This window comes from Mytilus edulis, chromosome 5, assembly GCF_963676685.1.
Source record: "Mytilus edulis chromosome 5, xbMytEdul2.2, whole genome shotgun sequence".
NCBI classification, from domain to species: Eukaryota; Metazoa; Mollusca; class Bivalvia; order Mytilida; family Mytilidae; genus Mytilus; species Mytilus edulis.
In genome coordinates this window covers 90638584-90660747 of record NC_092348.1, presented here as the reverse complement: position 1 = coordinate 90660747, position 22164 = coordinate 90638584, and the positions used below count along the sequence as shown (strand labels likewise).

At 32.1% G+C, this 22164-nt stretch overlaps 1 protein-coding gene across 1 annotated transcript in view; it reads right to left on the bottom strand.

Moving 5' to 3' along the window:
* Positions 1-6388: 6388 nt before the first annotated feature.
* The window catches only part of LOC139524791 (ATP-dependent RNA helicase DDX1-like), a 188436-nt gene continuing 172660 nt past the window's right edge, over positions 6389-22164 (bottom strand). Inside the window, exons 25-28 of the mRNA XM_071319873.1 lie at positions 11480-11522; positions 8490-8588; positions 7807-7927; positions 6389-6764 (exon numbers count right to left, since the gene is read on the bottom strand). Of these exons, the coding sequence (XP_071175974.1) occupies positions 6640-6764; positions 7807-7927; positions 8490-8588; positions 11480-11522 (388 nt within the window). The 3' untranslated portion in view covers positions 6389-6639. The remainder of the gene's footprint in view (positions 6765-7806; positions 7928-8489; positions 8589-11479; positions 11523-22164) is intronic.

Sequence of the window (22164 nt, the reverse complement as noted above, 5' to 3'; positions counted from 1 at the left end):
GGTCTGGCCTAAAGCTTAAGCCCAAAAAGTGCACACCATTTGCAAAGAAAGTTATCTTTCTTGGGTATGTAGTAACGCGTAAAAACGTTGTCAAAAGCGACTATTACAGCAAATAGACTGAAAGCTTCCCAATGCCTAACATGCCTGTGTCAACTGTAGCCCATATATTAGATCATAGTTTATTACACGTTTCCGCGTGCCTACTGTAGTTCACTCTGACAAAGGCGCGCAATTTGAGAGCGAATCATAACAAGAAATGTGTCAATTACTACAGATAGACAAAACTAATACCACGCCCTATCATCCGCAGTGTGACGGAATGGTAGAGAGATTTAATGACACATTGGCAAAAATATAGACTGCTTAGAGTTTGATGAACACCATTCAAATTGGGATTGCTTACTGCCCTACGTTATGATGGCATAAATATCAGCTCAACATGAAACTACCAGTCGACCTTATGTACAAGGTACCTGATTATTTTAAAAAATTTCCACCAAAAATGGGCGTGGGAACTTCAAGAACGAATGGCAGAAGCTCACCACTTTGTTCAAAAACATGCAGGGCAGGAAATGTTATGCAGAAAAAAGTATTGTGATAAACAGTTCAACTGGAGCAAGTTCATGAAAGGCGACCAGGTATACATATTCTTTCCAATTTGAAAAATTGGTCATTCACTCAATTTCACATCCTTCTAGCGTGGGCCTTTTCGAGTTCTCAAAAAATACTCTGATGTTAATTGTCTCATTAATTGTGGAAGGCGTAGTAGACCATAAGTTATACATGTAGATAGAACGAGATTGTGCAAGGGCCAACATCTGAAAGGAGAAGTAGAGATGTATGATAGTGCGGACAACATAATTGATCCAAGTGATTCAAGGGATGAGTCAGACTACAGACAGAGTCTGTGCAGGGTTACCGGCATGGCTGCTTGATTTTGTTAGATGACGTGGATCTGATTGTTGTATATTTATATTCTTTATCATGTATATTTAGTGCACGCCATAAGTAGGAAGATGGAAACGTATACAAGTTTTTATGAGTCTAGTTTGAAAGACAGTTTAATATGTAATCAAAAGTGAGGCAATCACTACTATAAATGTTATCTTATTGTATACTAGTATTTTAATTAATATGTCCTTCGGATGGGGACGTTGAATCCGAAGTCCCGTGTTCAGGGAGTATCACGCTTTGTGCACGTTAAAGATCCCTCTCAACCAGCTCTTTGAGAGGTCCATAAGTAGCTGGTTGTTAGGCAAAGTTATTTCATACCGGTTTTCGATGGTTTTCAAATTCACTAATTGGCTTGTTGGTTTTGATGGTTAAAAATTGGGGGCTCAAAAATCGGTCAGCTTGCATATTTGAAATAGATATAAATCGACTAAGGGTTCTTAGGGTAAAGTTGATGCCTATGTTAAATGTTTCCTCCGATGTTAGTATACAGTTGAGCTGGAATATAGTCATGTGGGGTAGATACACTTTCAAGTTGTTCTTGTGTTTAGTTACTGAAGAAGTAACAGTTGTTTTATGATATTTAGATTTATGGTCTTTTAATGACATGGCTCGAGGCAATACCCGGATAGCGTTTGGGACTGAAAAATGCCCACTTGATGTAGACGTGCTCAGATGATATCGGTAAATGCGGGGACGCATTTTCTGGAGACGTCGGATTGTCGGAAATATGATGAAAATAGGTCACCTGTTTCTTTTACTGGGGCTCAACTTATTATGACTATTATCAAGTAAACACATTGTTATACGAACTCTTTTTATTTTGGAAAGTGAATGTTTGGCTACTTTTTTTGTTGTTTATGCATTGCTATGGCAATTTATAATATTTAGAAACTGACAGTTTATGGTTAGCAAACCCGGAAATATTTCAACCCGTAGTTGTAAAAATAAGGGCCGTCATTCAAAAGCAAGAAGGTGTCGGTATTCTACACACTCATAGGAATTAAATATTTGGTTACGTCAAAAGTAAATGGTATGGTCCAATACTTAGTAGAAAATCCGATGCGCTGTTAGAAAGTGCGAGGGTTTCATAGTTTACTATACTGATCACAGCTCACAACACAACTCACTTCTTGGACAAAATATTATGGAAATCCCTGATGGATTGAAATCTTAATTAGCAGCCATGAACGTGTCTGGTAAAGAACCTGTTTTGAAGTTTTCGGCAAGTACTGACCAGGTGACAGTACAGTTAATATCGAACAAGGCTAAGGAACCAGAGGCATCCTTCAGTAAACCCAAGCCGGCTCTGAAAATGAAAAAGAACAAACCACCATCCACCAGGAGAAGGGATTATGACCAGTGGGTGCAGGGCAAAAGCTCTGCTGCAACATCGGCTGAGGTACGATATCAACCACCAGCGTAGACCAGAATCAGGAAACAGAAGCTGAAACATCGCTAGAGGGAAACAAGGAGATAACATCTACTAAATACCAAGGTGAACCCAAGCGTATCGTCATCAAAACGGACATAGTCATCAGTCCGTTCAACCCCAGGAAGGCATGATATCGCCAATACTATCTTTAACCAACCAAAGACAGAGGCAAGCGATGTCGGATTGACTACGACGAGAGATTTGACCTAGATTATCCCAAGTTCCTCCGGACACCACCACACACATCGCCACTAATAATGTCATCTCCAAAGGCAGAAACAACAGCAGTGTCGATCTTGGAACGGCCAGATACTCCATACCATACTCCTTGATGCAAGGTTAGAGCAAAACGGTCAACAGATCTGTAACCGTACAATAGGTAGAAGTAAGTCCGCGATATCCTTTGGATAGCCGGACTATCAAACCGACACGAACGTACGAAGGTTCGAGGGCGGTTTAGTCAGTCAAGGTTGCTAAACTTCCATCATCATCTGTCAGAAAAAGAGAAGGCTGTATAGCCAGTAGGGTTGTCAAACACTTCCACCATAAAAAAAAGTCGCTTATTGGATACTAGTAGTCAAGATTTCTTGAAGCAAAAAGGTAATTATTTACACTTTATAAAACAAAGTAGATTCTTAATAAGATACTGCGTACCTGAACAAGGTTGCAGGAGTATATAAGTTGAACATACACACTGGGTAATAGGATCATAGGAGACTGTGCGGTTATAGTGCACAGGTAAATACGTGCACCAGTAAACCAGAGTGCACTGGCGTAACGGGACAGACATTGCACATGAATAGCAGTGCATTAGTAGAATACATCAACGTTTTGCAGAGTGCACAGGTAAGCACTGGTTGTTGCTGGATACATAAGGACTGTGCAAAGACAAAAACACGTCCTAAACATTATAAATGGGTGACTAAGGCCAACATAACAAGTTCAAGATAGATATCTAAGAAACGGTGAATAAATTTAAAGCTCACTTTTCACGAATGACATTACCCAATTAATCTAGACACACCACCCAATGAATATACAAGCATTTAATAATTTTAATACACTCTTAAATGTCTCCTTACTGACCATGATTGATTTGATGTCAAATGTCTAGTTTTAAATTTTAATACAAGTATCACATAAACTACATTATCGATGACCTATGACAGTGAGGTCAATGTCGAGCTCAGATCAAACCTGCCAGACAGACATTTTCCCCGTACAATCATTTAATACCAAAATATAGTTGACCTACTGCTTGAAGTATCTTAGAAACAAACCTATCCACAAACAATTAACATTGACCAATTAACCATTAAAATGAGGTCAAGGTCATATGATACATGTCAGACAGACATGTTTACCTTAGAATCAATTCATGCATTCAATATGGTTCGCTTATTTTTTAAAGTATCTAAGAATCAAAACCTACCCTGGAAATAAAGGCAAAAGAAGTATACCGCTGTTCAAAAACTCATAAAAACTCACAAAAACTTGACACTAACAAAGGAACCATGATAATTGGGTAATAGACCAGGAAAACTTAACACTAACAAAGGAACCATGAGAATTAAGTAATAGACCAGGAAAACTTGACACCAACAAAGGAACCATGAAAATGGGGTATTGGTCAGATGAATCAGGAAACAGACATGTACACCTTTTTATTATTTCTAACTTTGCATATAGTTGACCTATTGCTTATAGTATCCGGGAAAAGAACCAATCCACTAAAACTTATATTTGACAGAGTACTGTGAAAATGAGGTCCATGACTGACAATACCTGCCATTCTGTATGTGCCTGACACAAGTCTGGAGCCTGTAAATCAGTGGTTGTTGTTTGTTCCTTCATTTCATATCAGAATTGTGTTTCGTTCATTGTTTGTTTAAGCTTTACCAGGCCATTAGTTTTCTAGTTTGAATTGTTTTACATTTGTCGTTTTGAGCAATTTATTAGCTGACTATGCAGAATGTTTCATTGTTGATGGAAGTACAGTGACCAATAATTGTTAATTTCTATGTTATTTGGTCTCTGGTGGAGATTTGTCTCATTGGCAATTATACCTGCAACATCTTCTCAATTTCATATTGAGACATACACCACATATATTTTACTACCACTTTTAGTTTCTGAGAAAAAGATCTTAATCACGTAATTTTAACCTTTATTATTGATCCTAGATATCAGGTCCAGGATCCATATGCCAAATATGGTTATCCTACTATTGATAACAAGTAGAAGTACCCTCTGAAATATTAAGTTTTCATACACACAGTTTACATCACAGGCAGGACAAAATGCATATCTATTTTTGAAAACAATTGTATCATTGTTAAGAGTCTAGGTTGGTACCTATTTAACATTTAAACCTGCTGCGTTTGTTTGTAACTGCCATAAGTCCGGAACATGATGTTCAGAAGTTGTTGCTTATTGATGTGGTTCATACGTGCTTCTCTTTTCTAGTTGTTTATATAGATTAGACTGTTTGTTTTCTTGTTTAAATGGTTTTACACTAGTCATTTTTGGGGCCCTTTAATAGCTTACTGTTCAGTGTGAAACAAGTTTCTGTGTTGAAGACATACTTCGACCTATAATGGTTTTTATAAGACCGCAAACATTTAAAAAAATTTGGTCGTATATTGGTATCATGTCGTCATCAGCTTCGTCGGAAGACGGATTGTTTCCGGATAATAACTTTTGAATAAGTAATAAGAAATCAGTAAAATTTTAATACAATGTGTATAACCACAAAAGGAAGCTTGGGATTGATTTTGGGGGTTATGGTCCCAAAGGTTTAGGAAATAGGGGCCTAAAGGGGCCAAAAACAGCATTTATCTAGTTTCAGGATAAAAAGTTGTGTATTAGTATTTCAATTGTTCTGAAATTGTACCACAATGTTTAATACCATAAGTAGAAGGTTGGGATTTATTTTAAGGGGTTATTGGGCAAACAGTCTAGGAATTAAGGGCCAAAAACAAGCATTTTCTAGTTTCAAGACAATAACTTGTTTGTAACTGTATGGATCTCTAGATGACATTGTACCACAAGTTTCCTTATAACACAGGGAAGGCTGGGTTTCAGTTTGGGGTTAATTTCCCCAAATATGTAGGAATAAGGGGCCAAAAAGAAGCATTTTTCTAGTTTACAAACAATAACTTGTGTTAAAGTGTATGGATCCATAAATTTTTATAAGAAGGTTCAATACCACTAAAGGAAGGTTGGGATTGATTTTTGGGGGTTATGGTCCCAACAGTTTTGGAATTAGGGGTAAAAAAGGGACCCAAAATAATCATTTTTGTAGTTTTCAAACAATAACTTGTGTTTTAGTGTATGAATTTCTTTGAAATTAAACCTCAAGTTTCCATACCATGAAGGAATGGTTAGTATTAACATATGGGGGTTATGGCTCAACTATTTCGGAATTAGGGACAAAAAAGGGGAAAAGCTAGGTATTTCTGGTCAATGGACAATTAAGACAATTTAAAAGCAGTGTAAGGGAGGTAATTCAAAAACATTTAACATACAATATTGGGTATGTTTGGATTTACCTCCCTTCATTACTTGTATATTATATATAAAGAAATGTCAGGTTTTGGACTAATTGCCAAATAAAAGAGGGTGGTAGTTGTTTTCAATTTTTTTTCTCAAATTTCTAAAATTTCAAATTTTTGAAAAGTAGAAATCTTTAATTGCACAATATTGCGCAATAGATTTGTAATCTCTTGACACTTGTTTTGTGTCAGAAACTCATATTATGTCAAAAATTTGATCGCAATCAAAATTCAGAGCTGTATCAAGCTTGAATATTGTGTCCATGTTCAGGGTTGGACTTCTGCGGTCGTATAAAGCTGCGCCCTGCAGAGCACCTGGTTCTGCTTTGTTATCATAAATCTTTCCAGATCTCTTTTAATATGTGAACATTATTTTAAAGTAAATCTATGAACATTGCCGAATAAAAATGTAGTGTGAACAGGGTGAAACTAACAACAACAGAATCCATAATAATGTACTTATTCCCTTTATTTTTTTATACTTTAATCCCCTATATTTATATTCTTAACATAACAATTGCACCAAAAAGCATTAATAAAGGATTTCATTCATATTTAACTGCACAACAATGAATGTCTGAATACCTCCACAGTCAGGTTTATTAAATTGAAAATGTTAAAGCTTAATATAAACATAATCTCAGGACCTAAGGACTAGTTAACATCACGATTACTGTGGATCTAAAAATATATATCCAATTATCTAGTCATGAACTTTTTCCTGTATTTAAGATCTATAAATGACGTCTGAGCTCTCTTTTCTAGTTCTGCTAATTCTTTAACAGATGGAGCCAATGTTTCTATGTGACCTTTGTATGACCCACCTGTAAGACAAATAATAATAGATATTGTAATACATGTTTAATTGCATATTATAAAACTGAAAATCAGTCATCATTAATAGCACTAGTCTAATAGGTAATTATAATGTATTCAAGCATACATTAGGAATATAGTTGTGTAATTGTATTTGAATAACCAAAAATATCTATAGAGCATGGGTCCCACATAGGATTTTGAAAACCTTTTATTTTTGACTAAGTAGAAATTTCACTTACAAAAAGAAGTGATACCGAAGTTGTAATCTAGAATGTTTTCCCTTTCACTACAAATGTTATTAATGTACATTTAACAGAAGAAGAGATCTCATGAAACATGGTTTTACTCTGCCAAATGTTTGCTCCTGTCCCAAGTCAGGAGCCTCTGGTCTTTGTAAGTCTTGTATGTTTTTGGAGTTTAGTATGACATCCATTTCACTGAACTAGTACACATTTTTATCTAGGGGCCAGCTGAGGCCTACCTCTGGGACAGGGTGCTGGATTTTCACTCTGCATTAAATACCCATTGGTGGCCTTCATCTGGTATCTGCTTTTGGGTTGGGTTGTTGTCTCTTTGACATATTTCCCTTTTGATTCTAAATTTTATCAGCAACATTACTCAAAGAATGACTGTAATATTTTTTCTGTCTATGGAGAAATAACATAAAAAATGTGACGCACACAGAATAATGCGTGTAGCATGTTATTTTACAGTGTGCACCACATTTTCTATGTTATTTCAGATAGACTGACAAAATATTACAGTTATTTCTTATAATTTAATTCTAAATTCTGTTCTAAAGTGGTGTAAATCATGAAAAAACATTGATGACGTCATGGTCAAATGACAAAATTGTGTCTGATAGGATAAACAAAATGACGTCAGCCAATCAAAAGACGTGTTACATCCAAAATTAAATTCTTTTCAGGTAACTGATCGTTGAACCATTTTCAAAGTCAAATTACTTTGCTATAGTGAAACAGATCAGGAAGACTATTATAGATACAGGTTTTGTGCGGATTCCTGACCCCGAAATCTTGAACCTACCTCCAACTTTCCTTCTCTGACCATATGTTACTTTACCATCAAATTCATTAATAGCCACTTTCATATCAGGTTGTACTGAATCAATGGTGATATCAAGGTGCTCCTGTATATCAGATAGTAGCTGTAACAGACAGAATAAAATTGGAAAACAGTCTACTTCATTCATGCTATATCAAAAATTCCGAAACAGTTGAGTAACCTTAAAAAATGTCCTTTTCCATCAAAAACGCTGCAGTGGTTTTCTTACAAAGGTGTTGATAATTCAAAATTTTGTCATTTTTATCAACAGATTTTTTATAGTGCAAACAAAGGACCCAAAAAGGCTCCCATTGTCAACTATGTAAACAATTACTGTAATTTAACATAAAGATATCTCCTCCATAAATATTTAGCAAACAGGAAGCTAATAAAAATGAATGTGAAAGCACACCAAACTGTTTAGTATGTTCAAATACAGCTTGATTACTATTTTCAGGGAGATCTTATTTGTAGTTACTGAGATTTTAACATATTGATAGGAAGTATTTAGGATTAATTGAAAGAATACGGACAGACAATGGGCAAAGCAGTGTATATCATCTTTGGAAAGGGATTATATAATGATGTACATTGTTCACAATATTTCAAAATAAAGCTATTTCAACTTAATAAAACCTGTTTTCCTGCCATATACTAATAAATACCTTAGGTTCATCATACCATATACAGCATCCCCCATAATCAGTTAGATTTGTGTTATAACATCCTTTCCCTCGGGTGTTACAGTTAGAATGGTACCATACCTGTCAAAACAAGGAAGACACTTATTTAGATATACTTTAAATTCAGATGTTTTATCAATGGCAAAAACATGACAGCATCAGTTTTGATTTGTTTTTGTGCACATATTCAGACTTAAGTTTATTGATTGAACTACATGTATTATACATTTGCCATGTCAGAGCCTTTTACAGATTTTATGTAGTATTGGTTTTGCTCATTGTTGGCAGCTGTACAGTGAAGTGACCTATAGTTTTTTTTTTTAAATATTTGCTTTATATGGACTCTTGAGGAAATTTGTCTTCTAACTTACATTTATTGCTTCAGTGTTTATTTACCTTCTTAAAAAATATTTTCAGAGATAAAAACAAAAGATTCTGCAGAAGTCAACATATGGTATACACAAATTTATGAAGATACATTAATATGTACCTTAAGTGTTTTTTTTGTTGTTTTTTTTTTTTTTTTTTTTTTTTTTTATAAAGTTTACAAACAAAAAGTGGTACTGATTTCATCTCTTTTATAGTGTACCCTTTTAATCAATTTCAAAGGAAAACTATTTTTTCTAGAGATAATTTCTTAATACAAAATAGAAATTAAAATACAAATAATAAATTATTTTATGTTCCCAATAAAATAAATATTGTCCTTTTGCAAATGCTATTAATTTTCCTAACCATGTCATATGGAATAAGGAAATTAATTGTGAAGTACATTTTGAGAACGAAAAACCTGCTAATATGGCAGATAATTGTAACAAATTCTACGTTCTTGAGCTAAAGAAGGATGAAGAAAATCTAATTAGAGTACAAGTTGTCGTGGGTGAGTAATGGCGACAATGAACTTACACAATATTGTGCAAACAAGGAAATTAAATAATTAAAAGAGAATAAATATAATTTAATTATATGATCCGCTTAGTTGTTATGTTGACAGATGAATCCTGCTTTCAGAACGAATTAGTTCAAGCAATACAAATATTACACGTTACACAGATTAGAGAAATGTAACCTTGGAACTAAAGAAAGCTTTCTCATCTAATTCAGAATATTTGTTCTCAAAATAAAGCTCAAAACAAATGGAAATAAGGAAACAGAAAGATTTTGAAAACCAACTCCTTAAGCTATATTGTTAGAGAGAATTGAAATACATTAATTCCATATTAAGCAAATAAGAAATGCAAACAACAACATTGGAAAAACCTGGTTGCATAGTTGCTTCATTTGAACTATGGATATATAGATGTCTCATTGGCAATAAAACCACATCTCCTTATTCTTATATTGTGTAATACTGTCCTCAATTATCATTCCAGTTTTATTATCCAAGGTAACAGATTAGTATATAACTTTTTTTACTTTATTGGAACAGTTAATAAAGTCAATATATAAGTGAATGTGTTCCATGTATAATAAAAAGTGCTATGACGGACTTTAAATTACAGAACTTAGTATTGAAATTTGCAAAATATATCTTCTTCTCATGGGTTTAAGTTCTATTGAGATGGATCATATTTTTAAAACATTGTAAAGGATCAAAAGATATGTATTCTGTACTGACAAGAAATTATGTTATTCCTATTGGACCGCTTTTAAAAGTGGGTTAAAATTTTAGGTGAACAGAAACTGGAAAAAGATTTTCAGACTGCCTTTTGCTGTTACTAAAATAGTAAATTACAGTGGTTGCAATATAGGATTAACCATTGCATTATTGCCACAAATCAGTATTTAATTAAAATAAATGTGACCGATGATCCTTTATGTACATTTTGTAAATCAGATAAAGAGTCTATAGAACACATATTTTGGAATTGCAATACTGTACACAATTTTCTACAGGATATTGATAACTGGTTCCTTTCCGGTGGAATAAGTCTCCCAAAGAATAAATTAAACTTTCTTTTTGGAGACTTATCCAAGATATTCCCCAACAACCCATATAACAAGATTTTTCTTTATATTAAACAATATGTGTATAATTCTAGATGCTTTAAACAGAATCTCTCATTGCAAGCAATTATAATAAAGCTGAAAGATATGTATAAATTAGAGAGTATGATAGCTGTAAAAAATAAAAAGATAACTGAATTTGACAATGTATGGAATGTTTTTGAAAAACTTTTATTGAATACCAGCTAATGTCTTTTTTTTTTGGTTACAATTACTTATGACTATTTAATTATGATCTATTTTAAAGAAAATATTATTGTCATGTTATGTACTTGATCTGTGTTGATGGCTGTTACGAAAGAATATGTCTCATTAATTTTGAAAATATTTTTTTTCCAACATAATTATGTGAAATTTAAAATATAGATAGGGATGTAACTGGATAATCGTTTTGTGTTTTGCTTTCCTTCTTTATTTCTTTTTTTTATCTATTTATCTTTTTAATAGAAAATGTAAAATATTTCCAATTAAGATTTATTTATAAAAATGACATTGTATTTATCTTATATGTATTATATTGTATGTATGTCATGTATATGTTGTAATTGTTGGAAATAAAAATATCAAAAGTTAAAAAAAAAAAAAAATGCATGTGACCTCACAATTTCCATTGAAAAAGTATGCATATTACGAATTCATATGAAGTAAGAAAACATGATCTGACCATACTTATCTTTTGTGTCCAGAAAATAAAAATTGCTGCAGACAACTTTTTAAAAGAATGGATCCCAAAGGAAATTATTTTTAGTTTTCATAATACAGATTATAATTCCATCTGTGGTGTTCTACTTAATATAGAGAACAGCAAAGCTATTTAAAGAAAGTCAATGTAAAAGTAATTTGAAAGAAGCAATATGCATGCAAGACAAATACCCTTTGTTAGTTAGCAAATGAAAATCATCTATTGCTATAACTACAAATGTATCTCTAATACTATAAAGAGTGTATATATTATTCAAACAAACCTTTTCTTTGACAGTTCCAACAAGAGATATTGCCAATCCCATTCTGAAAAGAAAAAAAACCCCAAACATTTGCAATATTTCAATATTTCAACTATTTTAAGTCTCTGCAAAAAGGAATCAAACAGCACTACGAAACTAAAAGATTGAGTTGTTTTCATGTTATCTTAAAAGACAACTTTCAAGTTCATTGCCTTTCTGTCATAAACTTTGGTTTTAGTGAATATCATTCAGGCGTTTAGGGGTATCGTCTCTTCCTTTCCATGTTGAGTGAGTGGTTGAAAAAATATGATGCTATATTGCACAAATAATCTTTGGCAGATATAATTCTTATAATTGATAATCAGCACTGCTGTCCTTTGGAAATTGTGATTAAGTACTTACAAAACAAACATTATTTCTAGTTTATACTGCATTATGACAATCATGAAGAAGCTTGGTGAATTTTAATATTGCAGGGATACAGGTGTTCCCCTCTATCTGGGAAATGACTTTATAAAGGCGTACATAAGTTTTCAGTGAAAGACATAAATTGAAAGGGGTGTACTTCATTGTCTAATTGACCTTTTCTAGTCAGAATTAAAGGCAGTACAGTTTCTTACATTAGTAAAAGGTTCATATAGTAAATTAGGAACAATTTAACCCGCATGTTATTAAAATCAAAAGGTTTTTGTCATTTGACAGTACCAATTGGTGAATTGTTTGACATTATTAGTTTAAATTCACTCTACAAACTGGTCACCAGACAGGCAATTACTGGAATTAGATGGTAAGGGTAATTGTTATTAAATTGTTCTTGCTTCATATTAACAACCTTTCACTGAAGCAATGAGCTGAAATTCTTTACATTTGATCAATTTGTAGAGGTGAATTCAAACTATAATTTGGTAAGTAACATTTAACGGTAATGGTAATGGGACAGGACAAAGCCTTTCGCACAGATAACATCCTAAACATAAATGAGTCCATCAAACACAGATGATGCCCACATTTTCATATATGTTGTTATAAAGGGACATCAGTTTCATAACATTTGGTTGAGGCAAACTTAAGTTAAGAGAAAGAAAACGAAAAAAAGGGTCATAACTCTAGAACGGTAAAAGTGAAGCAAATTTTCAAACTTGATCTGTGTTTTTAGAAAGTAAGCACTATGTACAAGTTTCAAAACATTTGGTTAACACTAACTAAAGTTAGAGAACAGAAACCCACTTTGGGACGTATAGATGTAAAGACAGACAAGGATAAAACTCAGTGCCCCCTCTGCTATGACAAGGGCATACAAACTGTTCCATGTTGAATTTCTCAATTTCATCATCTTGAATAGACAAAAAAATATTACCATTTTGTTTCTGTAAAATTAAAAGTTAAATTAAAATAAAATGAAGTATTTGACCCAAAATAGCACTGGAATATGTAGTTTTACAAAAATGTAACCTTTGTTAGACTATATATAGAATTAATAATATCTTTTCCAGTATAAAAGTCTGATAAAAATGGTAAGAAATCGAGTGCAATTTTTGTCCATTGACAAGACAATATCCTATATAACGTCATACATCCTTGTTAGGTGAATATATTGATAAAAGACAGACTTTTATGAAGTTTGTAAAATTACTATGATTTGATGAAAATATCTATCGTCCTATAACTTAATACAGGATGTCTGCAGACCATCTTATATAGGTTTTGTCAATAGGAAGTCTGCAGACCATCTTATATAGGTTTTGTCAATACTTCTGAGTCTTTATAAAATTGTACAGATTAACAGCCATTCACTTCCAAGGATGTCGGAATGATTTAAACCGTCTGTATTCTACTTAACCTTAGTTACATTGTTTTCATTCATGCCAAATCTACCGATTTTTAGTTGCACCCAATACCTACCTATTGGAAAAAGATCTACTGATTTTGAAAGTGTAGTCTCCATTACCATAATATTTCAGTTTGTTTGACAACACTAATTGTGGTTTGAATCATTGAATGCCTGATACGGAAATAACAAGAGCCCACACGCTGAAATGTCTGGCCTGCTTTACTGATCATTGATTTTATGTTGATAGTCCTAAATATAAGGCTTAAGGAGGCTCGAGGGTATAAAAATTTCAGAAAAAAATTAAACATTTGTTTTTCATTACAAATTTTATTTATAACCTTTTGTAGTTGTTATTTTATCATATGGTACAAAAAACATTCAAAACAATTAATTCGTGTTGGCTTCAGATGACTTTTAAAATGTAAACATCATTGAAAAAGTTCCAAATTATCTCCCTTTGGTGGAAAAATGCCATTTTTTGGCTTTAAAATTGAAATATCTCTTTTAACTCATCGGTGACCTATATTTTTTAATATAATTTCGATATATGCTGTACTTAAACTAAATTATTTAAAAATTTGGGCGATTTCTGTAATAAATTTCTTCTTTTTTATTTCGATATTACATTTATTTCTCCTATTAGTTCAACAGAAAAAAAAACACTTTTACAAAGATGTATGCTTCTTTCAAAGGCAGATTGTGAGCGCAAATGAACGGTGACCCCATTTTTTTATTTTATTTTTCTATTAACTACAAGATAAAGTTCATTTATAGAAAAATATAGAGAAATCCTATATAAATGATTTAGACCCGCGAACCCCCTTAAGGGGGCTCGCGGGTCTAAATCAAATTTTTTATTTAATATAGGATTTCGCTATATTTTTCTATAAATAAACTTTATCTTATACTAAATAGAAAAATGAAATAAAAAAATGGGGTCACCGTTCATTTACGCTCACAATCTGCCTTCGAAAGAATCATACATTTTATATGAATTTGGTTAAATATACTTACCATGAAATTACATTTATATTATATAGAATATGTTTGCTTTCACAACATGTTCTCATCGCAATTAACTAGGTGATTAAAAATTACATCCATGAGATGTACTCACCTACGTCATAGTTCACCTGTGTAACATACACTAGCTTTAGTTTTAATTTTTGCGTTCAAGAGAACGCATGTTTCTCGTCGGCAAGGATTTTTAACAGTTTACTGTTGAAAATCCTTATGTTTTATAAAAGACATTATTTGTTTTCGGAATTTCGGTATACGATTAATTTAATGTGAATCAGAATACAGCGCTTCTGCCAAGTTTCTGATATGCACGTTTTCGTCATTTTTACAGCTTACGAGTCTGGAAATACGACAACATAGAAAATGACCTTTGTTTAGCCGCCATTTTCAAACATTAAATCGGGTCCGAGGAAAGGCAGAATTTAGCTGTCAAAATCGGACATGTTACGTGAGTGCTACGTTTTTAAAAAGATATATTTTTAAACGGATGTTTATTTCTTTTTTCACGCTTAGCTGACCGGATTTTTCACTGCATTAGAGCAATGCTACGAAACAGGTCGAGTGTAAAGTTTGGATAAAGTCGATTGTTTACAATTTGCAGTCTGTACACGACTCGGGACTGTGTAAACACATCACTATATTAAAATCAGAATTGGTATTTTGACCAGATCTGATTGTTTTTCATGTGGAAAACGTCCGTATGGGAGCGTATACCACTATTGTCACTAGAACCTCAATTGGTTCGATTGTTTACAATTTGCAGTCTGTTACGTGTACACCTGGTACACGAGACTGTGTAAACACATAACTATTAAATCAGAATAGGTATTTTGACCAGATCTGATTATTTTAATGTGGATAACGTCCGTATGGGAGCGTATACCACTATTGTGACTAGAACCTCAATTGGTTCAATAAATTTCAATCAGAAAAGGGAATCTGCCCATTTCTGATTGTTTTATTTGGAAAACGTTCCATACAGGGAGCGTAGACCAACAGTGATACTGTTTTAACAGTTGATAAATACATCACAATCAGAATAGGGATTTTGCCCACAACTGATGATATTTTTTTGGTTAACCTTCCATTCAGGGAACATAAACCATATTTATTGAAAATAAAACGTGCTCAATGGATCACTATAGACTTAAAATAGAATAGGGATTTTGCCCAAGTCTATTTGATTAATGTTGACATGTTTCATACAGGAAACATAGGAACTAGAACAACATGCATGATTTAGAATCTATAAGTTGCATTCATTCTAATAAAATACAGATTTGATATCATACATAAAATTAAATCATAACTATTTATTGATTGCACATTGATATTTATGGAGCATAGAATTGCACGTGGATGATTGTTGCAAATAAAATAAATTAGAATCAGACTAGTGAATTTAAGTCCAGGTCTATCTGACTTTTCTAGACATCCTTCCACCCAGGGAACATTATGTTAATACTTTTATTATATTTTAAAACAACACAAGCATAGCTAATATTTGGTTGCACATTGTTTTTTGTGATGAACCAACAGTTTAGTCAATTAACATATTTGCTCATATTGAAAATATATTGAACAAGTGTCTGGAAATAGTCAAGACAGATATTAAAGACACTAAAATGATACATTGTTATCTAGTACAATACAAATGTGATTGTAGTTTAAGCATACCAATACATACTTCTTTTAAATATGTCCAGTTTAAATCAGGACAGTAATTCTAGAAGCCTGAAATATTTTTCCAGAACAGCAAATTGCTGTAAATATTTAATTATTTTTTTACTGATAAATAATTCTCCAATGCTCTAACAGACATGGAGACAGTAAGAATGGAGCACTGTTCTAAATACAGTTGATAGCTTGTGACAACTCTTTTTACTAATATTAAATTTCATGGTCAGTTTACTTATGACAAGAAGAACATGAATATTATAAGTATGAACTGCTATAACCAATTGTTTGTTTTTGTCGGCAGTAAGGAAACAAAGGCTTTTATATGTTTTTATGTAAACATTAGATTGTCTATTGAATAAAGAGTTTAGGGGATGCCATGATGCATTTCACAAAGACTCATTCAAGGTAATGGCTTATATATTGATTACATAATTCAGAGTGTACATTGCCAATGCATTTATTAAATATAATATGTACTAATTCTGTTTTGTTTTGAGTACACAAAAAAGAGGTGATAACGTAAGACTTAAGAGACTATCTTACCCTCACTATATGGGAATCACTGTCAAATTATACATATATATTCCAATCATGAAAGCAAAAGGAGTTTGGATGTTCTTTTTAAGATAGAAAATTATGCCTTAATTTACATCTTAAGTTTTCTAAGCAATGCCAACAGATGGGCAAGTTTCTGCTATAAGGATTCATTCATTGGGTCTGTTTTATTCTTAATGTGAGATTGGTAGAACCCAACAGCTTATGCAATGGCTACACATTGTTTTTCCTAGAGTTAAATATTGATTCAGAATTCTGAAGTATAGAGGACTCAAATATGCTGATTTATAGAAACAAGATTATCATTAATTTAGATCTTGTAAAAAAATTAGTAAAATATTGGTAAATAAATAAATAAGATTTAAAGCATTGTGGATGCAGGATTTATTTAAAATGCTAGACATGGTCTAGGAAATTGAAGTAGTTCTCAAGATTTGAAACTATCTATTATACAGCTCTTTATATAAACCTTTTATTTAGTCAGTCTTTACGAGATGCAGAAAAAAAGAAGAGTTTTTTTTTGGAGTAACACATGATGTACCAATATAAACATATAATATATATACATTTCAATTGGTTCTCAAATTTTAGCACCAGTGTAGAAGCAGTTAATCTAACAGCAAAATGTAGGAAAAGCAATTTATTTAAAAGACTGATTAATAGTTAGCAAATAGCTTTCAATAGTCTAAGAATAGTACATGGAAGTAAAATATAGTATGATAATTCCATGATTATATCAAATCAAATGCGAGACATTTTCTTAATATTATACCTAAATATTAAAATGTCACTGTTTATTTTTTTTATTTTTGCTCATTATAAGCATAAAGTTACAAAAATCTAGTCTGGTCAAAGTCAAGTTGTGTATTATCTATATGCAGGAAGGTTTTCCGAATGCATGTGATTTTAACCTCGGAATTGATGGTAATTATTCACTTTTCAATTTCCATATTACCAGCCAGAATAATATAAATATATAGCATAGAGTTAGTATCTTATGCAAGAATATGCTACACAAAATTGAAATGTGTTTATTTTAAACAATTACTTTGAATTTTGATTCAATTTTGTTTTGAAAGATGTGATTATTTAAATCACATTAATTTTGTTTTTGCCAAATCTGGGGACAAATGCAAAATTCTTCTGAGTGACTAAGTTAACCAAATGACTTGGTTGAAGTCACAAAATACTACCAAAAGCTGTTTGGTTGATATATATTGAATCATATCAGAATGTATAGGATTCAGATGAGGTGAACCAAGGCAGAAATAAAATGAGCATTTTTGATAGTGAAACCATTTCTGAAATAACTAAGAACACTTAAGGATACTGCAAGTTAGTACAAGTGTTTTCCATATTGCCAAACAAGTGTTTTTCTTTAAATACAACTATAGAACTATATTTGACAAGTTGCATTTTAGTATTTCTGATAGCGAAATAAATTCTGAAATTAATATAAACAATTATCAAGAGCAACATACAAGAGTTGTTCATTATGTCAAATTTTTTGTTTTCTTTAAATTTGGAACTGTACATGGCAAGATATTCTAGAAAGTTAACCGTTGTCAAATGTTAATTAGAAATATCAAAACATTTTATTTTAGACAGATTTTTCATAGCTGGAGAAAATCATCTGTTAGCATTCTTTTTGGACTTATAAGGACAACAATTATGGCTTTAATTCAGCTCAACATCCAAATGTTCTGTGGAAGCAGTATATCAATGGAAACATGTATACTGAAACTTTTCCACTGATTTGTCCATTTCTGTATTTTTACACTTGAGTAGTCCAATACAAAACAAAAATATTGGTCATGGTTGAAATGGTAGACATTGTATTCAAAGGTTCTACCACTCATAGAAATTTTATCAGATTTTTTAAATTTAGTCAGTTTAGAGAATTGTCATTATACAATAGTACAAGACTTCTCTTGATGAAAATATTTTATTCTAAATCTATAAAATATTAAAAGTAGTATATCTAGCAGAGAAGCAAATTCTCAGGGACTATAACTTTAAAAAAGTTTAAAGATTAATCCAGATTTAGCATAATCATGAAACAACTTTGGTTTGAGTCTTTAATAAACTTTGATTGTATTAAGGACACTTATTTAAAAAGTATATTTTAATTGATTATAATTCTTTAATTAAGTAGAAAAGAATTTATTTCCAAAGATGTGATATTGATCAGGTTATCAAAAGATGACAGCAATCATATATTATCTGTTATTATATTAACATAGAGAAAACAATGGAAAGTTAAAGAAAGGTAATAATGTTTCCAAATAAACTGAAGTTTTAAAGTGGAAAGTAATGAAATTAAGGTTGGATTAGTTCTTGTCGATTTGTACAAGCAACAAGAACAACCTATTCAGAAATAAATGCTTATTTACTGTTGCATAAATATTACAACACATTTAGCTCATAATGAAGGAGCTTTAATATAATTATTTCTATACTGACCTGCAGATTATTTATTCATCAGATATAGAAAGATGGGGTATATATACATGTGAGTGCCATTGAGACAACTCTACATCAAGTCTATTAATTTTGCATACTTGTATTCATACAATCTGCAAAGTTTGCCATTGATACATATAGTTATGCAGCATAGCTTCATTGTATAATAAATTCAGTAATTTCGGTTTTTTCTAATATCCGTATTTACAAAATTTAATGGAGTTACTTTTTAAAAAATTTCACATAATTTTTTATATGTTGAAATTGTATGTGTGTGAGAGAATTTATCCTCCACCAAATGAAATACTGCTTGTTAATCAGTAAATATTCTATATAATATAAATGTAATTTCATGGTAAGTATATTTAACCAAATTCATACAAAATGGTAATTTTTGAAATCTCAAGAAGAGATTTTATATGAATTTATAGGGTTAAATATACTTACCACAATCCACCACCACCCCTGGAATAAATTCCGTTTTTTGTTCACTTAATTGAAATTATTCAATTAAACGACAAATTAAAACTAAAGCTAGTGTATGTTACACAGGTGAACTATGACGTAGGTGAGTACATCTCATGGATGTAATTTTTAATCACCTAGTTAATTGCGATGAGAACATGTTGTGAAAGCAAACATATTCTATATAATATAAATGTAATTTCATGGTAAGTATATTTAACCCTATAAATTCATATAAAATCTCTTCTTGAGATTTCAAAAATTACCATTTTTGTTAATGTCCTTTTTTTCTGTTGAACTAATAGGAGAAAGGCGGTAATATCGAAATAAAAAAAGAAGTAAATTACAGAAATCGCCAAAATTTTACAATTATTTAGTTCATGTACAACTTATTCGAAAACAACAATAAAAAATATAGGTCACCGATGAGTTAAAAAAGATATTTCAATTTTAATACAAAAAAAATGCTTTTTTGCACCAAAGGGAGATAATTTGGAGCTTTTTCGATGATATATACATTTTAAAAGTCACCTGGGGCCAACACGAATTGATTTTTTTGAATGATTTTTGTTCCATATGATAAAGTAACAACTACTAAAGGTAATTAATAAATTTTGTAATGAAAAATAAATGTTTAATTTTTTTCTGAAAATCTTATACCCGCGAGCCTCCTTAACTACAAGCATCACATAAACTTAACATGATCCAAGAAAATGAGGTCAATGTCAGATAAACCAAACCGAATTGCATGTACATTTTACAATCATTCTATAGACAAAATATTGTTGATCAATTGCTTATAGTTTCTAGGAAACTAGATGAACCATGAAAATTTAACATTGACTGATGAACCATGAAAAAGAAGGTCAAGGTCAGATGATACTTGACAGACAGACATTCACACCTTACATTAATTCCATACACCAAATATAGTTGACCTATCATTTATAGTTTAAGATAAACCGATCAAAACACAAAATCTAAACACTGAGCAATGAACCTTGAAAATAAGGTCAAGGTCAAATAATTACATTAGATATATTGTTTCATTATAATACATTATTCTGATTGGCTAACTGCACATCACATGTTTAATATTCCTTAAGCAATTGCATTACACAATAAAACTTATCACTCATAATGACATGAGGTCCAATAATGAAATGCACAGGTAAATTAAATAAAAACTTGATGTAAATTGTGTTTTCATGATCCTAGCTAAAAAATGTAATCATAAGTATTGAATGCTTCTTTTTGTAACTTCATAGGGTTGTAAAAGTTACAAAAAGAAGCATTCAACTCTTAAATAAAACTTGCCAGACTGACATGTACATCCTAAAATATTTCCACACAAAATATAATTGACCTATTGCACATAGTATTAGAAAAAAGTACACAGCACAAAAACTGAACATTAAGCACTGAACCACTGAAAATGAGGTGAAGGTCAGATGACACCTGCCAATTACACATTTTGTCCCAGGTTAAAGTTTTCTTTTTGACATTGTTTTATATATTGTATTCATATTGTGTCATAGATTAAATGTTCAGTGTATGTTTACTTGTTTTGATAATATTTCTTTTTGATCAAGTACGAAACTTATATTGATATTTTATAGTGAGTCTTTGTATATTGTAATGTAACATTCAGGTTAGGGTGAAGGTGAGCACCTGTTAAAACCTTAAAATCCGCTGCATTTGTTTGCACCTGTCCTAAATCAGGAACCTGTTGTTCTGTGGTTGTCTTTTGATTATGTGGTTCTTAAGTGTTTCTTGTTTCTCGTTTTTTTCTATAGACTAGACTGTTGGTTTTCATGTTAGAATAGCTTTACACAAGTCATTTTGGGGTCCTTTATAGCTCATAGTTCAGTGTGAGCCAAGGCTCAGTGTTGAAAGCCGTACTTTTTGAATTCAATGTATGTTCTATTCTTCAAATAATCTTAATCAAAGCCATACTTTCATCTATAGTGGTTTACTTTTTACAAATTGTGACTTTGATAGAGAGTTGTCTTATTGGCACACCCGATCTTCAATTTTCTATTAAGCTGGTAATTGGAACCACAAACCTTTCAGTCGACAAAAGGGATGCAGGCATACATAGGCCCTTGGATCTCAGCCTTGACTAAAATAGAATGAAAGTCGACAAAAGGGATGCAGGCATACATAGGCCCTTGGATCTCAGCCTTGACTAAAACAGAATGAAAGTCGACAAAAGGGATGCAGGCATACATAGGCCCTTGGATCTCAGCCTTGATGAAATAGAATGAAAGTCGACAAAAGGGATGCAGGCATACATAGGCCCTTGGATCTCAGCCTTGACTAAAACAGAATGAAAGTCGACAAAAGGGATGCAGGCATACATAGGCCCTTGGATCTCAGCCTTGACTAAAATAGAATGAAAGTCGACAAAAGGGATGCAGGCATACATAGGCCCTTGGATCTCAGCCTTGACTAAAACAGAATGGAAGTCGACAAAAGGGATGCAGGCATACAAAGGCCCTTAAATCTCAGCCTTGACTAAAATAGAATGAAAGTCGACAAAAGGGATGCAGGCATACATAGGCCCTTGGATCTCAGCCTTGACTAAAACAGAATGAAAGTCGACAAAAGGGATTCAGGCGTACATAGGCCCTTGGATCTCAGCCTTGACTAAAACAGAATGAAAGTCGACAAAAGGGATGCAGGCATACAT